This window comes from Uloborus diversus, chromosome 5 (genome assembly GCF_026930045.1).
Source record: "Uloborus diversus isolate 005 chromosome 5, Udiv.v.3.1, whole genome shotgun sequence".
Classification (NCBI taxonomy): domain Eukaryota; kingdom Metazoa; phylum Arthropoda; class Arachnida; order Araneae; family Uloboridae; genus Uloborus; species Uloborus diversus.
In genome coordinates, this window is record NC_072735.1 from 136,271,470 (window position 1) to 136,298,879 (window position 27,410).

At 31.4% G+C, this 27,410-nt stretch overlaps 1 protein-coding gene across 1 annotated transcript in view; it reads left to right on the top strand.

The window, feature by feature from the left end:
* LOC129222626 (uncharacterized) overlaps positions 1–27,410 on the top strand; it is a 46,315-nt gene that overhangs the window by 14,068 nt on the left and 4,837 nt on the right. Inside the window, exons 5-11 of the mRNA XM_054857152.1 lie at positions 2,446–2,491; positions 7,281–7,410; positions 9,638–9,793; positions 14,513–14,620; positions 16,729–16,881; positions 19,684–19,791; positions 22,173–22,362. Coding sequence (XP_054713127.1) covers positions 2,446–2,491; positions 7,281–7,410; positions 9,638–9,793; positions 14,513–14,620; positions 16,729–16,881; positions 19,684–19,791; positions 22,173–22,362 — 891 coding nt within the window. The remainder of the gene's footprint in view (positions 1–2,445; positions 2,492–7,280; positions 7,411–9,637; positions 9,794–14,512; positions 14,621–16,728; positions 16,882–19,683; positions 19,792–22,172; positions 22,363–27,410) is intronic.

A 27,410-nucleotide genomic window follows, 5' to 3' on the forward strand; every position in this document is an offset into this window, starting at 1 on the left:
TGTGTATCTTAAAAAATTTGAGGAGAAATGAAAAAATATACTTCTTTGTCCAATAAACTAAGCTTCTTTCAGACTGAGCTGGGCTTTTGTATCCCTATCATCACAATCATCTTCATTATCTCCTACTTCGGATTTTAATTTTGCAGCCTTCTTTGCTTTGGTCTTTTTTTTTTCTCCCTAAAGTATCATCAAAAAAGGGAAATGCAGCCTTTTCTGAGTTCAGGGACCACAAATGGTTAATTATTTTAAGTAGTTCTGTTCCTACATCATCTTCATAAATACTCTTGTATTGAACGAAAGATTTTACTAACTGTAGATCTTGGTTGGGGGCCAAAGCTGGATCGCTGACAATAAACCGTACTTTTCCGTAAATACTGTTGATAAACAACCAAATATCATCAATACTTTTTATCTTTAAAACGATTAAGGAAAGTTCATTCCTGAGAAGATATATTTTTAAAGAGTATATGAGGCAGTGAGAAGCAAAGGAATGTAATTGCCAAAATTAAAATGTTCGAGATAATCATTACAAATATTAGGGGAACCTCTCCTCTGCTTAGGGGCAAGAGATGGTACTAGTAGCTCTGGTAGGGGCTGTTATATAGCATGATTTAGAAAAAAAGTTCAACGAAAGCCTATCCAGGATCTGCACTTTAAACACATTTTATAAGGAACTTTAAAAAGTCCACTTACATCCCTTTGCTTCTCATTACATCATATGGCCTTTGCCATCCATCTTGTATGATGAATAGCGCCAGGTACTCGAAAAGGAACATTGTTTGGAGAAAGACTCCCTAAATAAGTTAAGCAAAGTGGAATGAACTTCTTATAGGCATCCCTAAGCTGCTACTGTTTTTATTTCTCAAAAAGAAAGCTTGAAATTTCACCTGGATTGCTTATTTTGTTTTTAATCTTCAATACTTGCTTTGAATTGCCTTTTATCTATACCATTCATCCTGAAATTCTTGAAAAATATCTGGTTGAGGACTAGTGGACGTACCTATTTTGCAAATTAAAACTGCTTTCAAACCAACTTCTAAGATGTGGTAGCAACATGCTAAATACAAAAACTTTTTCTGTAACAACTGTACTCATAAAACGCAGGTTTGTACTGAAGAATGGAGCCATAAAATGACTGTCATTTTAACGAAAGCGATAACAAGTAATCGTCTAAGAACACAGGCCACTTTCCTGGGAATCGTAGTTTTTCCTTTCTTTGCGGGGTGGAAAACCCTTACAAGACTGGGATTTTTAACTGGTGTTGAGTGCTGATCACTGAGGAGGAAAGCAACATTCTGTATTTATGGCCTATACAGCTAATTTCATAAGTTTTACATGCAGTTGTTCGTTTTAGCTTTGAGATTTAGAGATATAACTATAGTAAAGTGAAATTCTGTTACAACGAACTTCAAATTACCAGAAATTTTCTTCGTTGTAATGAGGTTTTAGTAGTAATGAAATTCAAGCAACGTAATGGAAATCAAATCGGAGCTGAAAATTTCTTTCGTTATAACAGATATTTCGTTGTATCGGTATTCGTTGTAACGGGATTTCACTGCATATACTTCTGATAATATTGCTGTTTTTGCTCTGATAGCTGAACATTGTAAGGGGGTTACAACCATTAACTAAAAGAAGCAATGCAATTTATAGTATAATGATTCGTTCTTTTTACGCGATTTTGAGGATATTAGCTACGACCTGACTTGAAAAATCCTGAACAATGTTGAATCTATTTTTACAAGAATTTAGATGAAATTAGACTTAAAGAGAATAAAATTCGCAATAATATGAGACCGGAACGAAGTTTCTATAATGAATAGTTTTGGTTTTGCAGATGAAAAACTACGATTTTTTTTTGCTAAAAATTGCCATTTTTCGTAACTTTAGCCTCTTTGCGGCACGTGTTAATATCATCAAAATGACTTGAAACTTTCCAAATCACATTTTCTAGTCTATTGGCACATTTTAGGGGGGTGCCGAAAAAGATTAGTTGAAAAAAGTTTTTCCCCATGTACCTTGTGACTAACCCTAATGTAACACTTTTTGGGTTTTTGGGACCTGGAAGAATTTCCTCCCTTGTCATTTTTAATTTAAAATTCTATTCACCAGATTGTCACCACTTTGCTCATATTGAAAGATTGTTTTGTCATTTAATTTTTAAAATGTTTCCATTAACATGGTTCTACTAGTTTTAAGCAAGATACTAATGTTTTTAAATGCAAGATCTGACTACAAAGCTATGAAGTCGTTAAGTATTAAATCTTTAGTTATTTATAAATAATCCCCCCCCCCCAAAAAAAAAAAAAATAAACAAAAAAAAAACCTAACGGCTGATGCTTGTTAAAAACAAGTGAATCATGCAGTCTCAATTTTTGTGCTTGTTAACTATTTTTATTAAAATGATTTACATTTTTTAATAATATGTATTTTCGTGTTTCTTAGGAGCTGGTGAAGTTCTTTTATCTGATCCTTGTGTACTGAATGATAAGTAAGTATTTTTATTACTTTCATGTTTTTTAGAGCTTGTTTAATTTAGTTTTAAAATATTTTTGATTTTTCTTTTTGTTTAACAAGTGAGAATTATACAGTGTTAGATTCTTTATAGTGCAATCCTTGGAAAAATGCTAATCGGGTTCTAACATTTTACGTATTCATCAAGAATTCTAAGAATGATTCTCTCTTTCACAAAATTTTACTATGCAGATTTATCAAGAAAATGTTAATGAACTACTCGACTGACATTTGAAAATTTAACTAGGTTTTAAAAAGTCAGAATTGTTCAATACTTTCTGAAAACTTAAATCATAACCCGGAAATATTGAATGTTCAATAATGTTTGAATGTTTATTGACTTAAATTGCAATTCTAAACTTGAACTACAAAAATTAAAATAAAATCTTTACTTTTTTCCTTCCATAAGAAATGTTGATCTTGTTTTGTTTGGAGCACTCCATTAGCCACACCCAAATAATATAGACTGTTCACAGAAAATTTTTAACATTTACAGACAGTTTTGATATTTTTCTACAACTTTCTTTATTTACCCAGTTCCCCCCCCCCTGTAATGTGTATTGATTTTGTTAATTGTTTGGCAATAACTTCTGTCATATGAAATTAGCACATTTATAATTCATGGTATTTTAGTTATTAGTGGAGGTCTACTCCCATAGATAGCTTTATGTTTTTGTTGTTAGTAAAGTAGGATTTAGGTAGTGCAATACATTTTCTTTAAAGGAAAATTTAAGAAATTCTTTGAGTTCGTAGACAGTGGAACATTTTATCTAGGTCTGCCGTAAGCATCCACAACAAATAACTAATCTTGAAAAGTTAACATAGCTGAATTTGTTGATTATTAGCAATTATTCAACTTCAACATGAAGAACCACCAAAACTTATTTAATTATTTTCACTTTTAGCTCTTCCAATTTGCTAATTTTGTGTATTAGACATGTGGTTTAGCCTTTTGGGATAATCATCTATAAATTTCAAACAGCAAAAGTTTTCATAGTGTGTAAGAAATTAAGTGAAGTAAAAAATTCCGTCAGTTAATGTATTTCCTGTGATATGTTATTTTGAATTTTTTGAACCACATTACTTTGTTTAAAAATACATTTAGTTTAACTAATGTTGATTTGCTGTCATCATTTTTTATTTTTAATGCACTTTCATGCATGTGTATTTTAATGCTAAGGATGAAAAGTTTTGAAGTCCTTCTCATCATGTTGTATTATGTCCTGAATTCAGAGGCGTTGCTAGACCCGACTTTCGGGGGGGGGGGGGGGGTCTTCTTATATATATATATATATATATATATATATATAGTGTGTGTGTATGTAAATTTTTTTAGTATTAAAAAAAATAAGAGGGAGGTGAATCTTACATACTTTGGAATGCGGTGCCCCAATTCCAATACTTGTGTTAAACAAAAGCAAAGAATTTTTTATTTTTTTAATGTTATGCAAAATTCAACTTTTTTTTTCTTTTCCCTCCATTTAATTTAAAGTGAAATTTTCTAGCAATGTCTTGTCAAAACCAGTCTATCCAAATCAGGGGGAAATCAAACATCTGATGAGCGTGTTCCGTTCATTTCAGAGTGACTGCTTAATTTAGAGGCTAACACACACCTACAAAAACTGGCATCCCTGAAAGCTAATAGATACTTCTATTTCCGCCTGTAAACTGGATGTTTGACTTTCAATCTCATCGGATGTCAGACTATAAAGACTATTTTTACTAACTTGGTTTGCACTAAAAGTATGAAATAAAATTTAAAAAAAAGACTTCTTGAATTATAAGCTGCAAAAAATGAAATTGCTTTTCATATCATTATATTTATATGTTGCTTTTTATGTATTTACATTTATGCTAATTCTAAAGCAGTTAATAATAAAATTTGAATAAAAAAAGTTATGGAAGAAATATAGGCGGTAGAAAGTTATTTGCTCAAATGCATACCATCTGTTCTCCTCGCAAGTCTTTATTTTTAATTTTATTAGCCGCTTTAGAATTTACATAAATATCTGTTTGAGAGTGCAACAGCAATTTTCGGGTATTATAAACAGAGGTCTTTTTTTTTTTTTTTTTTCTACTTTTTAATCCGAACCAAGCTAATAGAAATAATCTAGATTCATCTCGTTTTTAAACATTTTATTCATGTAATGCTATGCAGTTTTTCTTTTGAATTAAAATAAAATTACCTGCAGAAGGGTCCGATGGGACTAACGCTGCTTTGCAGACTGTACTTCGTTTTCTTCAGACGACGTTAACTTTCACTTTTTAGAGCAATCCTTTTCGTCATTTTAATTTTTTTCTTTGGGTTTAGAAAAGCTTGTTATCGGTTTTGCTCGCTTCATTATGCAACAACTTTCACTTAGAATGTACTATTTTAAACAGACTCTACGTTTCCGAAAGAATACACAGTAAATACTGGTTGAAAAATCAATGTGATTGCAATGGATACTCTGGTTAGCAAAGGTCATTTTGACTATGACCTATGACACACACGAGACCTGAAAAACAAAAACCTCTATCGTCTCGAATTCAGGTTATGCTATCATTTTCGGATTCAAAGTCCAATGATCTTTAAAGCAGCTAACAAAAACATTTTTTTCAACTCAGAAACAGAGCGATTGTCTTCAAGAGCTGAGGAGGCAGTGGAAAAAAGGGAGAAATGCGTTCCACGACTAGGCTTTCTAGGAAGATTAACCCAAAGACAGTCGTTTCACGCACTTTCTTGGAAGAAGAGTAAAGGGGTGAAATTCACAGGTTTGACATGTAAAATGAACATTTCAAGTTCATATTTAAAGGTCATTCAAGTTAAAAGCCATTTCGCTCTGTTATCTGGATTAGTACTATTCTTTGGTTGCTCTCTTGCTCTCTTTTATAAAATTGTGATACCTTAGAAAACTGAAATGATTGGAGTGAAAAGAAAGTATAAGTTTTTTTCAAGTGATGAAAAAAAGAAAATCGTAGAATACTGGCCAAGTTAGATTTGCAGCAATTGCTAACCTCAAGAGGATAAATAATGAATCTCAAAAAAAAAAAAAATCTGGGACCAAAAAGCAATAAAAGACTTTTTCTTGAAAAAGATATGCTTAAAGTTTCTTTTACTGTCAAAATGATTCCTTAAACTCGCAATAAAGCACTTAATAATGTAATAATAGAATAAATACCTAACAAAACTAAAAAGAGGAATCTTAATCAAGAGCCCATATTGTCTTTGGTATCGATTTCAAATTTTCACCATCATATTTCAAATTTCTATAAAAAGTTTTTTAAAGTCCCCGTATCTCAAAACCTCTTTATCTCGATTTTTTTCTTTAATGTGAAATTCGAAATATACAGATTCGACTGTATGCAGTATTCCCACTGCGCGGTTCATAAAATTAAACATATTTAACAATTTGCAGAATCTATGACAAAGAAAGGCTGCATATACGTGGATTTAACAAATCAATCTCATTTCTAAAGCAAAGTGTCAAATTTCACTCAATTATCAAAAAATTGTCGCAGCAGAGGGAGGTGTTTTTATGCTTGAGGGTCACACATGGAGCAGATATTCAATGGCATTGGGGGGGGGGGTGAAGTGAATTTTTGACCTTTCTTACTCAGAAAAAAGTCGTTTCGATTTTTTTTCTTTTTCTTTTTTTTCTTCCTCTTCTTTTTCTCTTTTTTTTTTTGAGACTAATGTTTAAGGGGGGGTTGTAACCCCCCCCCTTAGCTGCACCCCTGCCTGAATTTTAACTCAAACTTAAGAAATGTGTTAAAACAAGTTTTTGTTTGCTTACTTTGTGTTCTTTTGACTACTTTTTTTTTTTTGTTTCAACTGATGGACAAAATAAAATGTTTTAAATGTTTCTAAGCAGAAATGCTCAACTGAATGACTAGCGAATGGAAGTGTAAACTGAAGTCACTATGTTATCCCAAAAAAGTTTCTTAGTAATTCTGATGTCCAGTTGGACTCATTTAATGCAATCACGTTTATTACGAAATCAAGGCTGAAACAAACATTCTGTTCTTTAAGTTTGGTTTGATATCAAATTATATTAAAAATGTCAGATATGATACGTACATTAAATTGAAAGTATTTGCTAAAATGAACAACAATTTCAGACCTCTTTACTTAAAATGTAAGTGAATACTATAGTTTTCTTTTCTAGAAAAATGTCATTATTTTGTTAGGTAATAGAAGTCCCGCTCTGTATCAAGAAGAAAATATTAAATATTTTGGACAGAAAATATAGCCTCCTGTACATTTGTTTACCCGAGGACATTTCAATGAACTCTGAGATAAAATTGTTCATCTTTCATTTGTAAGAAATTTAGAATGTACTAACAGTACAATGCGTGTATTAGTGGTAATATTTTTCGAAAATAGGTAAGCATTCCTTCGTTTCTTCACAGTATCCTCATTCACGGTTGTTACGAATAAAGGCTAATACAAACAAATTCGTGGATTTTTGACACTTCGTATTAACCAAGTTTAACTGTATTTTGAAATGATAGTGAGCAGAAGGTAGAGCTTCATAGTGCTTTTGAACTAAAGCGTTGGTCACTGAAAGATTCGTTAATGAAGCTAAATCTAATATTACTTGAAGAAAAAATACTTTGGGTAGAATATTTTCTTTTTCCAAATCAAGCTTTATGTGCTTAGTTAATACTTAAGCCTCTGCTTTCTGCAAAGAATTAATTCGTATATCATGTGTTTATCGATTCATGTTCATATATGTATTTATGCTTGTCTGAAAACTGTTTCATGAATTGCCTTTTTTGTTTAGCATCATTTCCAGCTTAAACAGCTGCTATACCTTCTTGGATGTCTTTCAAATTTATCCATTGTTAGTAAATGCAGTAATGGAGCTAAAGGATAAAAATGAAAAAAATAGTATGAAGTTTGAACTTTTGACAGTATGTTTTCTATTATATTTTTAGTAAAATTTTTGTGACTTTTGCTTGAGCTAATGTTTAATAGTTTAATGCTATGCATTATTAATATTTCTGTGTACTTTTTTTTTCTTTTTTCAAAGTGCATATATTCTATTGCTATGAACACACTTATTAATGCATAAAAGTCAATATTAAAATCAACAGCAAGATTTTACAAACTGCAACATTTTATTGCTATTGTAGTTCCAATGCTGTTTTTTTTTTTTTTCATTCTTTAATTCTTTCAACAAAAAAGTAAATTTTTCTGCTTATCTTTTAATTTGCCGAGTTGAAATTCAGCCTTGTTTGAAGAAAGCTTGAGTGATTCTAATAAGCAGAAACTAAGACTTTTCTCTACTCTTGCTCTAAGCTTACCTAGTCTCTCAAACTATTATTCTTAAATAAAAATTAAAAACTAAAAAAAAATCTTTGAAAGTCTTCTTTTTGTTCAAAATAAAGGAATTATCTTGTGAAATTTTTTAGTTTTTCTGAAACAGTCATGCGAAAGTTTTGTAATCTTTTCTATCTGAATTTAAAAACTCACCTGAAATATTGTATGCTTTAAACTGTTCACTACAGATTACTGATCACATGTTTTAAATATTTCTATATCATATTTTCTTCTGAAAAATGAATACCAACACAGAAATGTCTGCCAGAAAAATTTCAAACTTATCTTCTAGAATTTAATTGGAACTGTAAAAAAAAAAAATCTCGATTTATTAATTTATGGTTTGGGAAATTTGGAAATTTTATATAATCGTTGGTTTAACTTCAATCATGTTCTTTACTAGGAGGCTCTGGTCCCTGCTTGCTGACGCTCACCAATACCCAAAGATTGCTTCACAATCTGATGTGGTTCACCGAGACTAAAATCATCTATCAGGATGACAAAAATGAACGTGATGGAAATGACACATGACTAAGTTATTAAAATAAAAATTTAAAATGTTTAAAGGACAATCTCTTTCCCGATTTCCAAACTAACTTGTATCGACTTGCACAGCTATTGGTGCAAATGGGCTCAAAAGCACTGCAAAATAGCAGTTTTGTACTTTTGAAAAGTAATTTTTAAATGTATAGTCTGTAGCAGCATTTTGCTCTTTAGTTCCATGCTTGAATGGAGCTGAGCCTTGGACTTAGGCCAAAATAGAAACCCTTATATCAGCTATTCTAATTAATTGAGAAAATTAGCACTAGTTAATCTGATGGAGAAAAATGCTCTTTCAGTTGTTAATGTTAAAAGGTGTTGGAAATCTTTCATCCCTTTAATAGGCAATCTATGTTAAACTTTAGCTTAAAAAATAATTACAGAAAAACTATTATGAAATTTGGAAAAAAAAAAAGCTCTGGGGTGCATCCCCCCTCCCTGGAACTCAAGGCAATTTTCTACCCAATTTAAAGACTTTGGTTGCTGTGGGGAGTTCTGGACGCATGCCTGCACAGCCAGATTTTTACGATTTCTTTGATGTCTTTTTAAAATATATCTAGAGATAGTTGAATTCATTAAATGTTTGATTTCATCACCTGAAACTTTTTGAATCTTCATTGTAACCGCAAATTCTACTCCAAACATTAAGAAAATTTGAAATTCAAACATTAATATTAAAATGCAACCTTTTACTTCTTTGAGACGAAAAAAAAATCTTTTGAAATTTAGAAAAACAAAAGTGCATCACTAAATTACTTAAACATGATCTGCAATTTTCTCGGTTTATATTTACTAGCTAATTAACCTTCTGTAACCTTACTGACATTCTTATTTTATGGCTGAGCTACCTACAAAATTAGAAGAGAAACTAAGAGCATTATAGTTAGAAAGATTGCATGGCTGCTTGTGGGTTTAAAAACTTTATCAATGAATTATTAAACTTTATAAATGTTGTTATACACTACACTTTATTAGTTGTCATGCATGTTACTTATATGTTCTTTCAAACTAAAAATTATCTGTGTTCTAATCGGTAAAGAATGATATGATGTGAGTACTTGACTACTGTTTCAATATTATTCTGTTTTTTATTTTATTATTTTTATTACCTGTAAAATTCAAAAATTTCCAAGTTGGGTTTTTTTCAAAGCTGAATTAGATCCTCTTATAAAAAAAAGAAAAACCTGAACTTTTTATCTATTACTTTTATTTCTTTAAAAAATAATATTTTGGCTAGATTATTTGATACAAAAATTAATCTAATGGAATTATTTTCAGCTGCTGTATAGAATGCTTGCACAATCTCCATCAGAAATTTATGATGAAGTATTAAAGTATATAATATTTAACTTTGGTCATTATGAAGATTTCAGCATGCCAGAATTTTCATCTCAAGTCAAGCAGCTACAATGTAAAGCTCTTTCGATAGAAGAGGTATTTTTTCATATTTTAAATACTTAATTCGAATAAAATGTATTATTTTATAGTAAAAGATCCTTTTTGTTAAAATACTTTTGTGTCAAAAACCAATAAGGCTTTTTTTTTTTTTTTGTGAACTTTTCATGTCTTATTTATTCTTTTTTTTTTTTTTAAATTTATTTACGTTCATTTTGTTGAAGTTTACAGAAAATCAAAAAAATTAAAAAATTTTATACTATAGTAGAGTTTTAAAAATACAAGGCAATTGGAGCTCAATCTACCTTAGATTACTGAAAACTTGGATTATCTAGAAAATTATTTGCTTTTGAAACTTTACACTTTTTGGACGACATGAGGCCATGGCCCTTTTACTTCTTTGTACAAAGAAAAAGTATTGTCTTCGTGAAAACATTAATATTCAAATTTCAACGTAAACTTTCATTTTGATTGTTGTTAAAAGAATTTTGACTACTTTTTTCACAATGTTTGTACTTATTTAGACTAAACTTGTAGCAACCAAAAAGTGCTTATCAACTGTTAGCAAAACTATTTTGGTGGGTTTCGTTGTGACGTCTGAATGTGTGTAGATTGAATGCATATGCCATGTATGCATCCCCTTTAACACAAAAAGGGTAAGTCGTAGAAGGTAAAAATTTCATATATACTACTCCAACACCTTAAAGTTGTGCTCTGCTCTTTTTGATTGCAATATGATATTCCAAAAGGGGCTGTTTACTTGTTCTTTGTAAAGAAACAATGTTAATTTCAGGGGGTTTTTTCGCATCCAGTATATTTCTACAAAGCATATTTTAATCCATCTCTAGCATTCAATGAATTTTTTGTACCACTTGCCGAGTGTTGTTGATAATGACCTATTCATCTGTTATATGTAACTAAGGTATTTTTGCAATAGCAAAAGGTGTTAATTATGAAATTTTAAGGCAAATCATATTTTAGCTATTACAGATATGACATAAAATGTCAATAAAACTCTTCGGATCAGCCAGATCCTTTGACTTTTGAGACTCTACTGAACTAACTAATGATTTTTTAAAAAAATATGTTTACATATATCACTTTTTTTTAAGGTATGTTTTCACTGGTATACATTTCTTACTGCATTGATTTTTTATTTATTTTTTTATTTGCTTCATATATATTCTGGTAAAGTATTTTAAGTATTCCAATTTTTTAAAGTCTTCTTTAGGCATCATACTTTGTATGAGGAAAAGATACAAAAATCTATACTAGTAATATAAAGCTCAAGAGTTTGCTTGTTTAAACGTGCTAATTCAATGAACTACTGGTTCGAATTGATAAATTCTTTTTATGTTGAATAGTCCATTTATTAAAGAAGGCTATAGGCTATTTTTTTTTTTTTTTAATCAGCTTGACCGAAATATTTGTAATTGCAAATTAAATACTTAACTAACTGTTTAGTTCTATGAAATCCTAATAGATGGAGGTTAAGTTAACTCATCTGGAGAGCGCTGACGGACAGTGTGGATAGCTATGCTCTTGTGGGACTGTTGTAGTCAACAAACTGATTTTTGAATATTTTTTTTTCGATATTCAAGTACATAATTTGATTTTTTCGGATTTTTCTATTGGGTTTTGTTTTTCTTATTTCATCAACATGTGTTTTGTTCTTATAGTTGAAGATAGTTACTTATCTAAGTAAATAATTTGATTTGTCATGTTATTCAATTGTGATTGTTCTTTATAACATTTTTATTATAGTATTGTTTATTTGACGAAACATTTTAAGTTGCCATTTACTATCTGAAGGGCTTGGTTATCGTAGTGTGGTTGCTTGGCGCATCAAGCGCTGAACAATACAGTTGAGGGATTATTTTGAGTTTTTAAACTACTATTAAATCTTGTTCAGAAATCTCAAGAAGCTAAATCCGGACGGAATCCACGGAGACAACATGGAATGAATATGAATTTGAAAATTGGGACATGGAATTTACGTACCCTATATAAGGGTGGAGCACTGAAGAACCTAATAAAAGTGTTTACTTCTTATAATATTGATCTTTTGGCAGTGCAGGAGATAAGATGGTTAGAACGTGGTATTCTGGAAAAGAATAATTATAGCTTTTATTACAGCTGTCATGACTCTCAGCATCAGTTTGGCACGGGTTTTGTTGTGTCCAAAAAGTTAAGAGAGAGAGTAGTGGACTTTGTGCCGGTGAATGAACGAATATGTAAATTAAGCCAATAGAATCAGATGGCTGGGGCACGTATTTAGGCGTTCAGATCTGGATCCGATTAAAAAGCCAACTTTTTCGAAGATTGAGGGTACACGGAGAAGGGGAAGACCAGCAACAAGGTGGCTGGATAGTGTTGAGAAGGACCTTAAAATTTTGGGAGCGAAAAGGTGGAGAAACCTGGCAAGGTGTCGTACCGCCTGGAGGAAGCAGACGGAGAAAGCCTTGGCCTGCACCAGGCTGTTGTGCTGATGAAGAAGAAGAAACTACTATTAATCTTTTTATGTGTTTTGGCGAATAAAAATTAAAAAAAAGCTTAAAATTTCAAAGAGATTTTAATAGGTTTTTTGAAAAGGTCTGTAGGCATTTTAGTTGAAGAAAAATGATCATTTCACATTAGAAGGGGGGGGGGATTTTTTTATTCAACGGATTTTCTTTAAATTCTTAGCACGTGTATCTCCGTGTGGGTACTGCTAGTGCTATATGAAATTAAAACCAGACATTTTGAAGAAGTCCTGTGAGTCTTTTTCTTAAGAATTCTGATCATTTGTCGATGGTCTTGATGTCTCAAGGTCTCTTTCAAGCTGCATCAATGCTGCTGTATAAAGTTAATAATGCTTTGTTTATAATAAGTCATTGAAGATTTTTGTGTCATTGAAAACCTTCTTCTCCCCCCCCCAAAATTTTTTTTTGCTGTAAATTTCATTTACACATTCCTCCTAATATTTGTATGCTAGTAACAAATGCCTTTCCTAACTAATGAACTTGTTTTTTTCCTCTGATGTTTTTTTTGTAACTATTAAAATAAATTTGGTTCTTCAAGATTCTAATTTTAAGCCTTTTGGAAAACTGTATAAGATGTTAACCTGTAATTATTGACTGAATTGATTATTAAACATTATGTCAATTTTATGCATTGAGCATGTTAATATTGAGAACTAGCCGCCTGCGGCGACCAGCTGGTCCGCCTTTTTACACCATTCGCCTTTTTGCGCCAGAGTTGCCGCCTGCGGCGGCTGCTTAAACAAATTTCGTGGCGGTATCGATCAATCTACTCGTATATCTATGTACATCATTAGTAGTTTGAATAAAATATTTTCTAGATCTATCTCCAGTTCCGTCGTTTAGAATATTTTTAAAGGAGGGGGAGACACAAACGACGCTTCATGCAAATTTTGTCGAAAAATAACAAAAAGCACTTCCACTTTTATGTGAAAGCATTGTTTTTTCAAAGTCATGGTGTGTGTGGGGGAGGGGCACTGACACCCCGTTCAAATTCCTTAAATGACGGGCATGCCTCTTTCTTGCTGTAAATCTGCTATATCGAACTCGATATTTGTCTATCTATCAATCTATACGATCTGCTCATATATACCTCCTGACAGTACAATCTTTTTTTATTTATATAAGTATTAATTCGAAAACAAAAACATTTTTTGTCCACTCAACCTCTATCTATCTCTGTATCTACCTAACCTAACCGCCAATTCGTAACAGAAACGAAGATCATGCAAAAAATCGCGGACTTTATTTATTTAATCAAAATAGCCCTCAAAAATAAAGGCTCTATGTTCCCCGTAGTGTTCAAAAAGTAGCGCTTGCAAAAAAAAAAAAAAAAAAAAAAGGTGAAGAGAAGGCAAACGATTTCAGTTGGATCACGTGATGAGGTAAGCCTCAGAACTCAGCCGGCAAGCGAACAGCTCGCGTTGCGTTCTGCCATTAAAAAAATTGTAAAAAAAAAAAACTATTGCGTATTTTTCAAAACTTTTTTCTTCTGAAGGGGGCGGAATGTTTTTACTATTACCAACTAAAATTTTAGAATTGAGGGTTCAATACTTGTCGCAGGATGGGTTTCGAAAAAAACTAAACCCAGAAAAAAATGTAAAATAAAAGTTTTTTCAAAAATCTATAAAAAATACAAAAATTGCTCTATCTTCAAAACTTTTTCATTCATCATATTTAAAATTAAATTTCCTACACAATAGTACAAAAAGTATCCGTCTGGCGCGATTGGTTCGGGATCTGGGAGGTCAAAAGTACTAAAAAGTGCTAAAAATAACATAAAACATTAAATAACTTTTTTCTTATTAAAATATCAAAAATCGAAGCAAAATCAAAGCACATTTTCAGCAAAAACTGCACCTGTGTACCAAATTTCATCTTTCTAGGCCTTACCGTTTTCCCAGGATGCGCGCCACAAACACACACACACACACAAACATCTTGTTTTATTATATGTATAGATTGCAATGCATGCTCAACTGAACTACACAAGCTGCAGCGTGGTAAGTTAACTCGGAAGTCGATTCTTTTTTCTTTTCTTTTTTTTTTCTGCGATAAAATGAGATTTCCCTTGTGCATTGTGCTGCAGTTCATCATAGCTCATTCAAGCATATAAAATTTCCGTGATAAAAATTATTTGCCCTTTATTATTTTTTGATGTCCATTTACTTAAATTGACTTGAAATCATGTTTGTTTTCATTCAATTTAATTTTTTCCCTTATATTTTTCATTAAAAAGGCTAAAACAATTCTCCTACCTTTGTTCATCCAATCACCTGAAATGATGCTGAATTATGTTGTTGAAGAAGTTCTTCTTCAAGGGTACGAAGGTGAAGTATTGATTCAAGTAAGCATTTATAGTTCTTAGTATTGCATTACTGATGTTTTGATAAATATTAACAACAAGTTATTCACTCTCCTTCATATTTTGTTCTGACTTTTTTTTTAATTCAGATAAGTAAATGTTTATATTTTTAATACTTATAAGTAATTTTATTTGATATTACCTGCATGCTATATTGAAAAAAATACCTAAATGTTATTTCTATTTCATATTTTCTGCTGTTAGCTATTAATTTTTTCCCACTTGCACAAGAACTGCATTAACAAAGCTTTTGTCTTGGTTTGTACTATCTGTTTTCCCAAAAAGATCTCTAATTCAGAAGTATCCCTACTATTCTCTGTATCATTCATTAGGTTCCTGATTCAGTGTTTCTTGTAGCAATTGTTATTTGGACTATTTGTTAATGTGTGTAATAAATTCCATCAGTTTGTTGACACAGAAACTTAAGTTATCTAACTTAAATGTGATTTTTAATTGATATTGTAATGTAGGTATTTTGGGCACAAAAATATTCTTAAGCTTATTTTTAACTTTACTTGGTACTGGGAATTAAAAGTAGTGGGTACCCAACACAACAACATTGTACTTGTAATAATCATGGATAGCAACAAATGACTGTGAAACTGAGGTTATAAAAAGCAGTTCCTCAATTCTAAAAAAATAGTCATTTGTATAACTATCATCAAAAAGGAAATACAATGATGACTGGTGATTAACCTGTCCCAAGCTCGTTTAAGTGATCATATGGACAAACTAAAATCAAGAACTAAATAAAAGGCAGTAAATATGAAAAATGCTTAAAAAATTCAAATTTAAAGCCTTGGTTATCTTTATGTTGCCCTATCTGTCAGAGTTACTCTAAATTACAGTGTAAATTATATCAGGGTTGTCCATATGCAAAGAACCCTCAGGCCAGAATTCCGTTCACTGATTACCTGGCGGGCCGCAGTTTGAAAAAGTGCAACAATAACGTCTTGCTTCTTATACTATTAACAATTAATTATGTAATTTTAATTAATATAATTAACTTACTATTAACAATTAATAGTTAAATTATGAATTATAAAGCAATGAAACAGAATTATAAAACAATTTGCCTACAATTTAATGGTAAAACCAGTCAGATTAATATCGAAGGAAAAGAGAGGAGAGTTGCCGAGATCAATCACTCAATTTCTTTCTCGAAATTAACAAAGGCCGTAGAGTCAATGGAGGGAGGGGGTCTTTATTTTTAACCAATTGCAGGCAGATTTTGCTTATCTGAAATGTTTCTTCCCTCTCTTATTCCCCCCGCCAACGCGAGGCAATGCAATTTCTAAGAATTCGTTTGAACACCAGCGTGCAGAGTAGGACTGCTTGACCTTGATCTGTAGATGTCCTGTATCTTTTTCTCCCAGTACAATGAAAGGTGTAAAAGAGCGATCAAGAGGAAATTTTGGGATCCCCGGCTTGACCAAGAATGGTAATCTCGGATGCTTCTTGATACCATAATGTCGAAAAAAAAAAAGAAATATGCTGAATAAGAAGTTGGCGGGCCGCCAGTTGGAGAGCCCTGAATTATATCAGTAATTTGTTTCATTTAGTTTTTTTTTTTTTTTTTTAAAGAAATAAGGATGTACTTGACAGTTCTTGAAATAGAAGTCAATGCAATAGAACCTCGTTAATTTAAACATGCTTGAAACAAATAACTGCTTAGATGAACTACATTTGCGACTTTTCCGGAGTGTCACTGGTGCTCTGCTGGAGAGGTTTCACCTGAGCACATTCTATCTTGTTTGGGTTTTACGAAGGATGAGGTCCTTAGTGACCCATTGCTGTTCTTGGATTTTTTGCAGATATTTGGATTCATGGGGGTTGTTTAGCATTGCTAAACATGCCCGAGATAAGTCAAAAAAAAAACAAAAACATTTGCGATCTCCATCTTCGTTGTTGATTGTTGTTCGGATAACAAACTATAGTGAAGAGGAATTAATAAGTTTAGACTCACAATCAGTTAAGACTTCTGTCTATCAATGTAAAAATTAGCATGGCTCTATTTGATTTATGCGATATTTAATTTTTCTCTTTATTAACGATACATAACATTTCAATTATTTTTGTTTCAATGCTAGGTGTTAAAGTTTATACCATCTTCTTGTACATACAAATATGAATATGAAGAAAGTTCTCCTCTTATTGATATATTAAAATCTTATTTTGAGAAAGATGAATTAACAGCTACGGAGGCAAAGAATTTAAGTGTTTTGGTTAAACTTTTACTCAAAGTAAGTATTTGTTGTTTGTTCTTAATCAAATTATTGCTTAACACTTTGCTGTGTGTGTACTTATTTGTTCGGGAAAACAATTCATTCTTTAGTCTACTTTGTTTCAAATAAAATTGCTAAAAATATTTAGTATTATTACCACCTGGAGTGAAAACAGAACAGAAGAGGTTAAGATCAACAACCCGAACCCATTGACCTTTTCTTTCATATTATACAGTCGGACCTCGATTTAACGAATTCAACTGGACCGACACTTTTATGCGTTAAATCGGGGTTATTCGTAATATTGAGGTGCGAAAAAGTATGTAAAAATTTCACTTACCTTACGTAGAAGTCTTAATAAGCAACTGCACAAACATATTCAAAATTAGAATGCATACTCTTTTTATTCAGCATTCCGCAACTTACTATGCACTAGTTAATTTAAAATTTTATAGTACTGAGTAATAATATAGGTTCGACAATTTCCTTAGTACCTGCCTCAAAATAGTTCTCTTTCGACTTTATGGAGAGAAGAAAATACTGTGTTATTTACAGACTGCTGCATGAGAGATGTTTTTAGTTTCAAGGTCATGTAAAGCATTGGAAAAAAATAAGTTTTAATGGGAGTTCAGTTATAGTTTTCTGCATCAGAATTCCTATTCATTAAATGCCCCTCACCCAGCAAAAATTGCAGATTCCAAAACTAAAAAAAGCTTTTTCTGCTTCAGACAAGATTGATATATCATTTGGAAAACAATCCAATATTTCTAACTCATATTAACAAAAAAATTTTTTTTTTCCCGGTTCTTAAGATGATTTCGTTAATTCGGGGTTTATTATTCGGTAAATAGGGGTTTTAGCCTTCATTTTTGTCGGGGGGGGGGGGGGAAATTCGCTAAATCGTGAAATTTGTTAAATAAGGGTTCGTTAAATTGGGGTGGGACTGTATATCTTTCTTCCATACATAAATAAGGATTGTTTTAAACTAAACCCACCTTCACACAACAAAATTCTGCTTGTGCCCCTGTTTTTATTTTTATTGGTTTTAGCTTTGACCATTTCCTCTCAGATTTATTGCTTAATTACTGAAGAGGCTCAGGAAACTTGAGCTTCCCCTCGTATTTTTTTGGAGAAATAAAAATGACTTTTAAAACTTTGATCAAAATGTCCATTTTCTGTTTTTAAATTTTTTCTTGTTTGTTGAGAAAGATTCCTCTGAAGATCAAAGTATGTGATAAGGAAAGCAATTTTCAAAATTGATACTCATGTTATAATATTTTGTCGCAAGTCAAAAATTGTTTTTGATATTATAAAATGATAAAATTCTTGTTATTAACATTTTAAATATTAATCAAGAGCTACTAATATTAATTGCAGTATTTAATCTTAAATATACTTTTTTTTAAATAAAATTTGTGCTGTACAATTGATCAAGTACTCTTGGGGCTCAGTGAAGCTCATTTTCATTTACTTATTCTATCATTTACTAAATCCCTTATACATTTATTTATTAATTCATTCATTTGCATTCTTTTGTTTAGTAATTAAGTTATTTATCCATTTATTTGATCAAATGAATTTTAAAAATCAAATAGAAAATATTTCATTGAGAAACTATTTTTGTTTTCATTTTGCCCTGTGAAAAAAGAAGTGAAAATTTTCCACTTTTATTTTGAAGGCATAATATTCCTCCCCCCCCCCCCCCAAAAAAAAATAATAATAATGTTTCAATGGCAATTTTATTACAAAAAGTATTCTTTCCTTATGTTCTGTAATTTTCAAAGCAAATTTACAATTTCTTCATTTTTTAAAAAGTAAGTTATCTTAACTATTTTCCTTTGCCCCACACTAAACTTTTTTATATTTTTTTACATTTACTTTTTAACCACATTTCAGTTATGTTGTACACTATGAAGAAGCCTTAAATTCGCCATTTCTTTCAAAGAATTTTTTGGCTATTTTAGTAAAGTTTTATTATATTCTAAAAATGAACTGTGTTTGTACAGACAGCTATGTTGTGTTTTAGTAACAACTAAATATAGAACACATTTTTATTGAGTAAAGTTTAAAAAAGGAGTATTTTACTTTAATTTTTTTTTTTTTTTTTTTTTTTTTTTTTTTTATACAGTTAGTACAAATTTATTTTGATAATGTTATATTATGAAGCCATATACACTAATCTCCCAGTAACTGCATATAAGCAAATTTGACACATAATTCACAGAATAAATCAAAAACGATACTAGTTTATGCAATAGCTTATAAAATCAGTAACACACACACATTTAAACTATAGCTGAATAATAATAACAGTGTATGAAAAAGTAATACTTAAAAGTTGAAAAAGGATTGCCCATTTTTGTATTGGATCATACACAAAAATCAAGCTAACAGATTAACTGAAACAGATCAAGTTAGGTAGCACCAAAAATGTCAAGGGGAAAGGAATTTTCTCGAACAAAACTGGTCTAGCTTATGCACATCTGTAGTGTAGATCTAAAATTCAGTAAGTTCTAGAAATTGATTTTTCACTTCTTAAAGTCAAATGGATGCATTTATCTACATTCAGTAAGTTATTGGTGAACATAAAATCTTTTTTTGAAAAAAAAAAAAAAATGCAGATATTTGAATACAACAGCAATATGTTTACTTTTTAATCCTTTTAGTGTCTGTTTCCACCATACTTTGTACATTTTTCAGCATTTTGAAAATGTTTCTCATGGTCAAATTTCTGCTGCTTTTAATATTGAGATTTTGAAAGTATAATGTTATGTAATGTTTTTTATTACAAATAATTGTACGCAGATTCCTTCTTTACAGGTCAATTTAGAGACGAAAATATTTTCATTGGACACATTCTTCAACGCTTGCATTCTACTCAACTTAGAATCTACCAATAGAATCGAACTTATTCTAGATTGCTTAAATGTAAGTACTTGCTTTTTCTTTCTTTTTGTATCATTCCTAATTTTGTAATACTCAACAGTACTAGCACAGCCAGAAATACCTTCCGAAAGAGGTTTTTGGGTCAAAAATACCTTCTAGGTTTTTTTTTTTTTTTTTTAATGTAAAATGTCTTTGGGAGAGGGTTTTTGATTTAAAAAAAGAAAAACCTTCTGGGGGGGGGGGTGATCAAAAATACCTTCTAAAGGAGATTTTTTGATAAAAAATATCTTCTGAAGGGTTTTTTTTTTTTCAAAACAACTGTTTTATATGCATAAGTTGTTAGAATTTTCATTTATGTTAAAATCAATGATTCTGGGGGCTGTTTTCACCCCTAAAACTCCCCTTTCGCTGCACCGCTGCTCAACAGTCAAAACTGTTCAATGCAATCTTTCATTGTATTAACCTTTTTTCATAGGCGGCTGGTATATCAAAAAAGTGGAGGTCAATAGGTTGTGTGTGTGGGGAGGGGGCAGGATAGGTAGGATAGGTGGGCAGTGCCTCTTCAGTTAACTTTTTTTTATGAATTGAAGTTTCATGTTATTATTGAATAAATAACCTCCGAAAAATTCGAAATGGGACCTCAAAAATCGGGATGAATGGCGACAGTAGACTTATTTCTTCCAATTAAGAGCTCGGTTTACATTATAAGAAATAATAACTTGAGAAAAACATAAAACTCACACTTTTTTTTTCGTTCTTTAAGCAACTGAATCAATCAATTTTTTTTATCATTTTTTGCTCTACTGCTAATTTTGAACTTGGAAAAGTGAGGGGACAATAGCGCCCCCCCCCCCCCCCCCCCAAATATGTGAAGTCTCATTCTTATATGTAATACATGTATCTGCTTAAGGACGACCAGCTTTCAGTTGCAGTGCCTAACGAGATGAGATTTCTATAACAATCTGATGTGTCAACAACATACGTAATGAATGCCACTCATAGTGATTGAGAATAGAAGCTGTGTAATCGATTCCTCACCTTGTGATTTAATGATAATAGCTAAGAACTCTTGCATGAAGTAGTTAGTCTTCCTATTTCAACTCGGCAAATATACTGAAATCATGGCGACTTACACTCAAAAGTATGTTGACTTATGTTAAACATTCACGAATTGGTACTATTATAAACTTTAAGCAATTAACCAGGTAATATAGTTCAAGAGCTGTTGCAGTCAGAATCAAAATATCTGATTATAGCTTATGTAATCAGGGAAAATGCTGCCATAGGCTTGTAAAGGATAGTAACTGCAAAATTTCCATCTTTCTTTCTTTTTTTTTTTTCCATTTTTGTGATCTGTTGCAAGTTAACTTTATTGTAAAAGCTTGCTTATTTGGTTTCCTCTGAAAAAAAAAGTTTTGAGAAAATGTCTAATTCCAACATTGCCATATTGTTAGTACTGAGTTCAGAACGCATTTATATCTCAAAAACTCATCCCTACAGATACTGTCATTTACTTGCCTATGGCAGAATGGCTTATTAATGAGAGATTCCCTTCTTGCTATCTTATAGAAGATTGGGTTTATAAAAAATGTCTTAATACTATACATTTTCTAACTTTGTCTATTGTTGATCTCTGTTTCTATTAACAAAATATCTTTTTTTTAAAAAGAAAAAAAAAAGATAATTAAATTCAACCAATGAATGCATGTTTTTCTATGACTGTGGCATTGTGGTATTTACATGAAAACATATGCCAAATTCCAAATGATATGCACATTTTTACTTTCTTCCTTTTTACATATAAATGCAACCATCTAAGTCTTACTGTTATTCATCTAAAATGCAACCTGTACACAGATTGTATGCTCACCTTGAACTACAGATTAACTTAATTTCATTAAAGAAAACCCTTAAAATTTTAAACTGATTCAGCTAATTCAATCTATGCTTTAATTTTTTTGTGGAATATTAACTAAATACCCTCTCCTTACTTTTTCCAACACAAAATAAAAGTGATTACTTATTTATCACAACTTAAGTGAAAAATATACTTTAAACAAATGCACACAGTATTGTCATATTAATATATTTGATAACCTAAATTGAAATGTAACATATGTTTGATCCATAATACTCAATTGTTATGTACATTTTTAATTAATTGTGACTATAACATTAGTATACAGTGAAACCTGTGTAAGTTGACCACTTGCAGTGCACTACTTTAGTGGTCAACTTAAACAGGTGGTCAATTTATAGAGGTTGAGTTATATGGTATTGATCTAATTCTGTGCCTAAAAATAACGGTCAACTTAGACAAGTGGTCAGCTTTACAGGTTTTACTGTATTTCTATAGCTCTAAAAAATGACTTGTTCATTATTGCCTTTTTATATTGTGTTAATTTTCTTTTCATCTTTTTCAGACCTCTTTAGAAGTTCTCAAAGATGCTGATAATGTCCCACTAGGGAGCAGTTGTCTGAAGGACCTTTTTATAAGTTTGGGAACTCTGATAAATATTTGCATTGATTCTGAAATGGGGAAAATAAAAGGTTTGGCTGCAAGAGCTATAGAATTATTAAATGATTTGGAACTAAAACATAAAATATTGAATGGTAATTCTTTATGTTAGCATTTATTTCTGAACTTATTCCTGTGACCGTTTTCCATGATGCTGCTATAACTTCAATGTATGCAAGCTTGTACTTAATGTTATTTATTTATTTTAATCCTCAAACAGTGTAAACAAGTGAGGTTTTATTTTAACCCTTCCGTTTTTTGATTTGGATTCAGGGGGTTATTTCGCATAAGAATCAGCATGGGGTTAGAAGCTTTTTTTTTTTTTTTTTTTTTGCCCATGGTATTTTTTGAGTTGATAATGTTGCTTGATTTTTTTTTCTTCCTGAAAATCATTTTTTGATAACATTGAGTAAAAGAACTTATTTTCATTCAAAACGTTGAAAAAGCACTAAGAAGTAAGAACAAAAATAGAAATGAATATCATACTTTTATAAACTTTTTTTTCCCCCAGGTTTAATGAAGAAGAGAAAAATTATGAGTTGACAAATGATTTAATATAGTAAATAGCAACAGATGCAGCACAAATATTTAGAACTAAATTTTATACCATACTATATAGTGTTCATTGAGTACAAATATTGATAGAATGTATGTTTTTTCAGTCAGAGGGTAGCTTACAGTTTCGTAAAACATATCTGGTTTTTATGTTGTTGTGTGCTTATTAGGGTGGTCCTTGTTTTTGAAGTTGCAGATATTTTACCCGATGCCCCCTCATTTTGTTCCATTGTACAAATAAATTATCCTTGTAAAATTTCAAGTCAATCCATGAATATTATCATGTGCCCCTATGGCCCCCTTCTTTGCGTTTCAAAGAAAAAATTGCGGATTTTCTCATTTTTATGCAAAAATATTCTAATGTTTTACATTTAATGTAATTTTGAACCTCAATAAGTGCTGCTACTTCCAGACCGACCATTCTCTCACTTTCATTCTGTAAAATTTAACATGTTACAGAGAATAAAATGTACACCAATGGCCTTGGGTCAATCGTAGCGCTCTTCTGCGCTTGTTCCAACCAAGCGGCAGGGGAACGTTTCTTCCCATGAAGATGAACACAAGGGATTCTATAGGCCATTAATGAATGATCTTTGACAGAGGCGTAGCTAGACCCGACTTTCGGGGGGGGGGGGTCTTCTTTTATATATATATATATATATATATATGTGTGTGTGTGTGTATGTAAATTTTTTTAGTATAAAAAAAAATAAGAGGGAGGTGAATCTTACACACTTTGGAATGGGGTGCTCCAATTCTGATACTTGTGTCAAACAAAGCAAAAGCAAAGAAATTTTTATTTTTTTAATGTTATGGAAAATTCAACTTTTTTTTCTTTTCCCTCCATTTAGTTTAAAGTGAAATTTTCTAGCAACGTCTTGTCAAAACCAGGCAATCCAAATCAGGGGGAAATCAAACATCTGATGAGCGTGTTCCATTCATTTCAGAGTGACTGCTTAATTTAGAGGCTAACCCCTATCTACAAAAGCTGGCATCCCTGAAAGCTAATAGATACTTCCATTTCCGCCTTTAAACTGGATGTTTGACTTTCAATCTCATCGGTGGTCAGACTATAAAGACTTTTTACTAACTTGGTTTGCACTAAAAGTATGAAATAAAATTAAAAAAAAAAGACTTCTTGAATTATAACCCGCAAAAAAGGAAATTGATTTTCATATTGTTATACTTATCTGTTGCTTTTTATGTATTTACATTTATGCTAATTCTAAAGCAGTTAATAAAATTTGAATAAAAAAGTTAGGGAAGAAATATAGGCGGTAAAAAGTTATTCGCTCAAATGCATACCATCTGTTCTCCTCTCAAATCTTTATTTTTAATTTTTTTAGCTGCTTTAGAATTTACATAAACATCTATTTGAGATAGCAACAGCAATTTTCGGGTATTATAAACAGAAGTATTTTTTATTTTCTACTTTTTAATCCGAACCAAGCTAATAGAAACAATCTAGATTCATTTCGTTTTTAAACATTTTATTCATGTAATGCAATGCAGTTTTTCTTTTGAATTAAAATAAAATTACCTTCAGAAGGGTCCGATGGGACTAATGCTGCTTTGCAGACTGTATTTCGTTTTCTTCAGACGACGTTAATTTTCTCTTTTTAGAGCAATCCTTTTCGTCATTTTAATTTTTTTCTTTGGGTTTAAAAAAGCTTGTTATCGGTTTTGCTTGCTTCATTATGCAACAACTTTCACTTAGAATGTACTATTTCAAACAGACTGTACGTTTCCAAAAGAATACACAGTAAATACTGGCTGAAAAATCAATGTGATTGCAATGAATACTCTGGTTAGCAAAGGTCGTTTTGACTATGATCTATGACACACACGAGACCAGACCAACAAAAACCTCTATCGTCTCGAATTCCGGTTATGCTATCATTTTCGGATTTGAAGCCCAGTGATCTTTAAAGCAGCAAACAAAAACATTTTCTTTAACTCAGAAACACAGGAATTGTCTTCAAGAGCTGAGGAGGCGAGGCAGTGGAAAAAAGGGAGAAATGCGTTCCACAAATAGGCTTTCCAGGAAGATTAACCAAAGTACAGTCGTTTCGTGCACTTTCTTGGAAGAAGAGTGAAGGGGTGAAATTCACAGGTTTGACATGCAAGATGATTTCAAGTTCATATTTAAAGGTCATTCAAGTTAAAAGCCATTTCGCTCTGTTATCTGGATTAGTACTATTCTTTGGTTGCTCTCTTTTTTAAAATTATGATGTTAGATTTGCAGCAATTGCTAACCTCAAAAGGATAAATAATGAATCAAAAAAGAAAAAAAAATCAGAGACTAAAAAGCAATGAAAGACTTTTTCTTGAAAAAGATATGCTTAAAGTTTCTTTTACTGTCAAAATGATTCCTTAAACTCGCAATAAAGCACTTAATAATGTAATAATAGAATAAATACCGAACAAAACTAATAAAGAGGAATTTTAATCAAGAGCCTATATTGTCTTTAGTATTGATTTCAAATTTTCACCATCATATTTCAAATTTCTATAAAAAGTTTCTTAAAGCCCCCGTATTTCAAAACCTCTTTAGCTCGTTTTTTTTCTTTAATGTGAAATTCGAAATATACAGATTCGACTGTATGCAGTATTCCCATTGCGTGGCTCATAAAATTAAACATATTTAACAATTTGCAGAATCTATGACAAAGAAAGGCTGCATATACATGGATTTAACAAAGCAATCTCATTTCTAAAGCAAAGTGTCAAATTTCACTCACTTATCAAAAAAATGGCTCAGCAGAGGGAGGCGTCTTTATGCTTGAGTGTCACGCATGGAGCAAATTTTCGATGGCATTGGGGGGGGGGGGGGGGGACGAAGTGAATTTTTGACCTTTGTTACTCAGAAAAAAGTCATTTTGGATTTTTTTTTCTTTTTCTTCTTTTTTTTTTTCCTCTTCCCTCTTCTTTTTCTCTTTTTTTTTTGAGACTAATGTTTCGGGGGGGGGGGGTTGTCCCCCCCTAGCTACGCCCCTGATCTTTGACAGCAACAAATTGCCTCCTCCAAACTTTGGGGGTGTACAAAATTCCCTGTGTATGTAATAGGTGTGGTAAATAGAGTCGCAAGGTTTCAATGCTATAAATATAAGTAATTGAAATTTTATTTCAATTTGCTGTTCTTTATTTATAAACATACCTAAATGCTTATATTTTTAATTTTTAAATATAAATTTTGAAAAATCCTCGATTTTTCCAAACATAAAAATATACTGCATTTTCCATAGTTAAAATATAAATTTAAAAAAAATATCCAGATCGGAACAATGTAGAAATCTATACTTTAAATTAATTTTCTTCTATTTCAGTACATAGTCCTTTATTATCATCAAAGTCTTGCGATTCACAAGATCTAGAAACCGAAATGGGTATCTGTCCTAACCTGTTGATATCTGCTCACTTTTCGTCACTGTTAGACAAATGTCGTATTAGGGATAAAGATGATGTTCATTTATTTACAGCCTATGTAGATGCAGTAAATTTAAATCCAAATGACCTAGTGATCAATTGTACATTCCTTAAGAGAGCAAAAGAAAATCTTCGAGAGGTAAAATTAAATTTTATGAATTTAAATTTAGATTTTGTAGTTATTCACTGGGATACAAAGTTACATCCAGATGTAACTGAAAAAAGAACGCCGACAGGATTACCGGTATAGCTTCAGGTCCTAATATTGAACAGCTACTCGGAATTCCCTAGATATTTCTTCAGTTGTATATGATATCTTAGATGATAGCTCTTTATTGCTAACTGTTCTAGCTCTAGTGTTTGATACAACAACTTGCAATACCAAGCGTATAAATTGTGCATGCAATTTTTTAGAGCAAAAACTGAATGGTGATATATGTATTACATTTGGATTGCCATCATCATGCATTTAAAATCGTACTGCAGTGTGTCCTTAAAGAAGTTGTTGCCTTTCTTAGTTCTAGATCAGATATTCAATTATTTAAGCGCTTCAAAATTTTGTGGAAAGATGTCTATCATTCAGAACTTATAACATTTCAATCAAGTACACATACCACTTAAATTCTAAAAGACGAAGTTGATGACATATTGTTCGTAAAAAGCGGAATTGAGAAAGACTACAGAGAATTCTCATAACTTGTAATAATATTTCCTGGTGAATTTCCTCCTACAGGGATATGTTTTCAGCAACCTGAAGCTCATGGCAAAGGCCACATGGCAAAAGAAATTTTTGTTCGAAAATTTTTATATTTTGGAAACAATTTAAATTGACCTTACATGAAAAGAAAACCCTTCAATGCTGTATGAAGATATGGTTTTTCGCAGCAACCCAATCGAGGCTCCTTTGAATAATATAATATGTCTGAAAAACTAGCAGCGTACAAAATGATGACAAACATGCAACAGAAGCAGTGATTGGAAAATTTATACATCACTTATGGTATTTAGGGGATAAACTAGTAGCTTTGTCCGTATTGGATGAAGGAATTAACTTTGAAGATAGGAAAAGATTAGTCCAAAAAATGCTTGTGATAAGGAAGACGTGTTTGATGACTGTTTAACAAATTTCAGATAACAGTAGATGATTTGGAATACTTTCTTA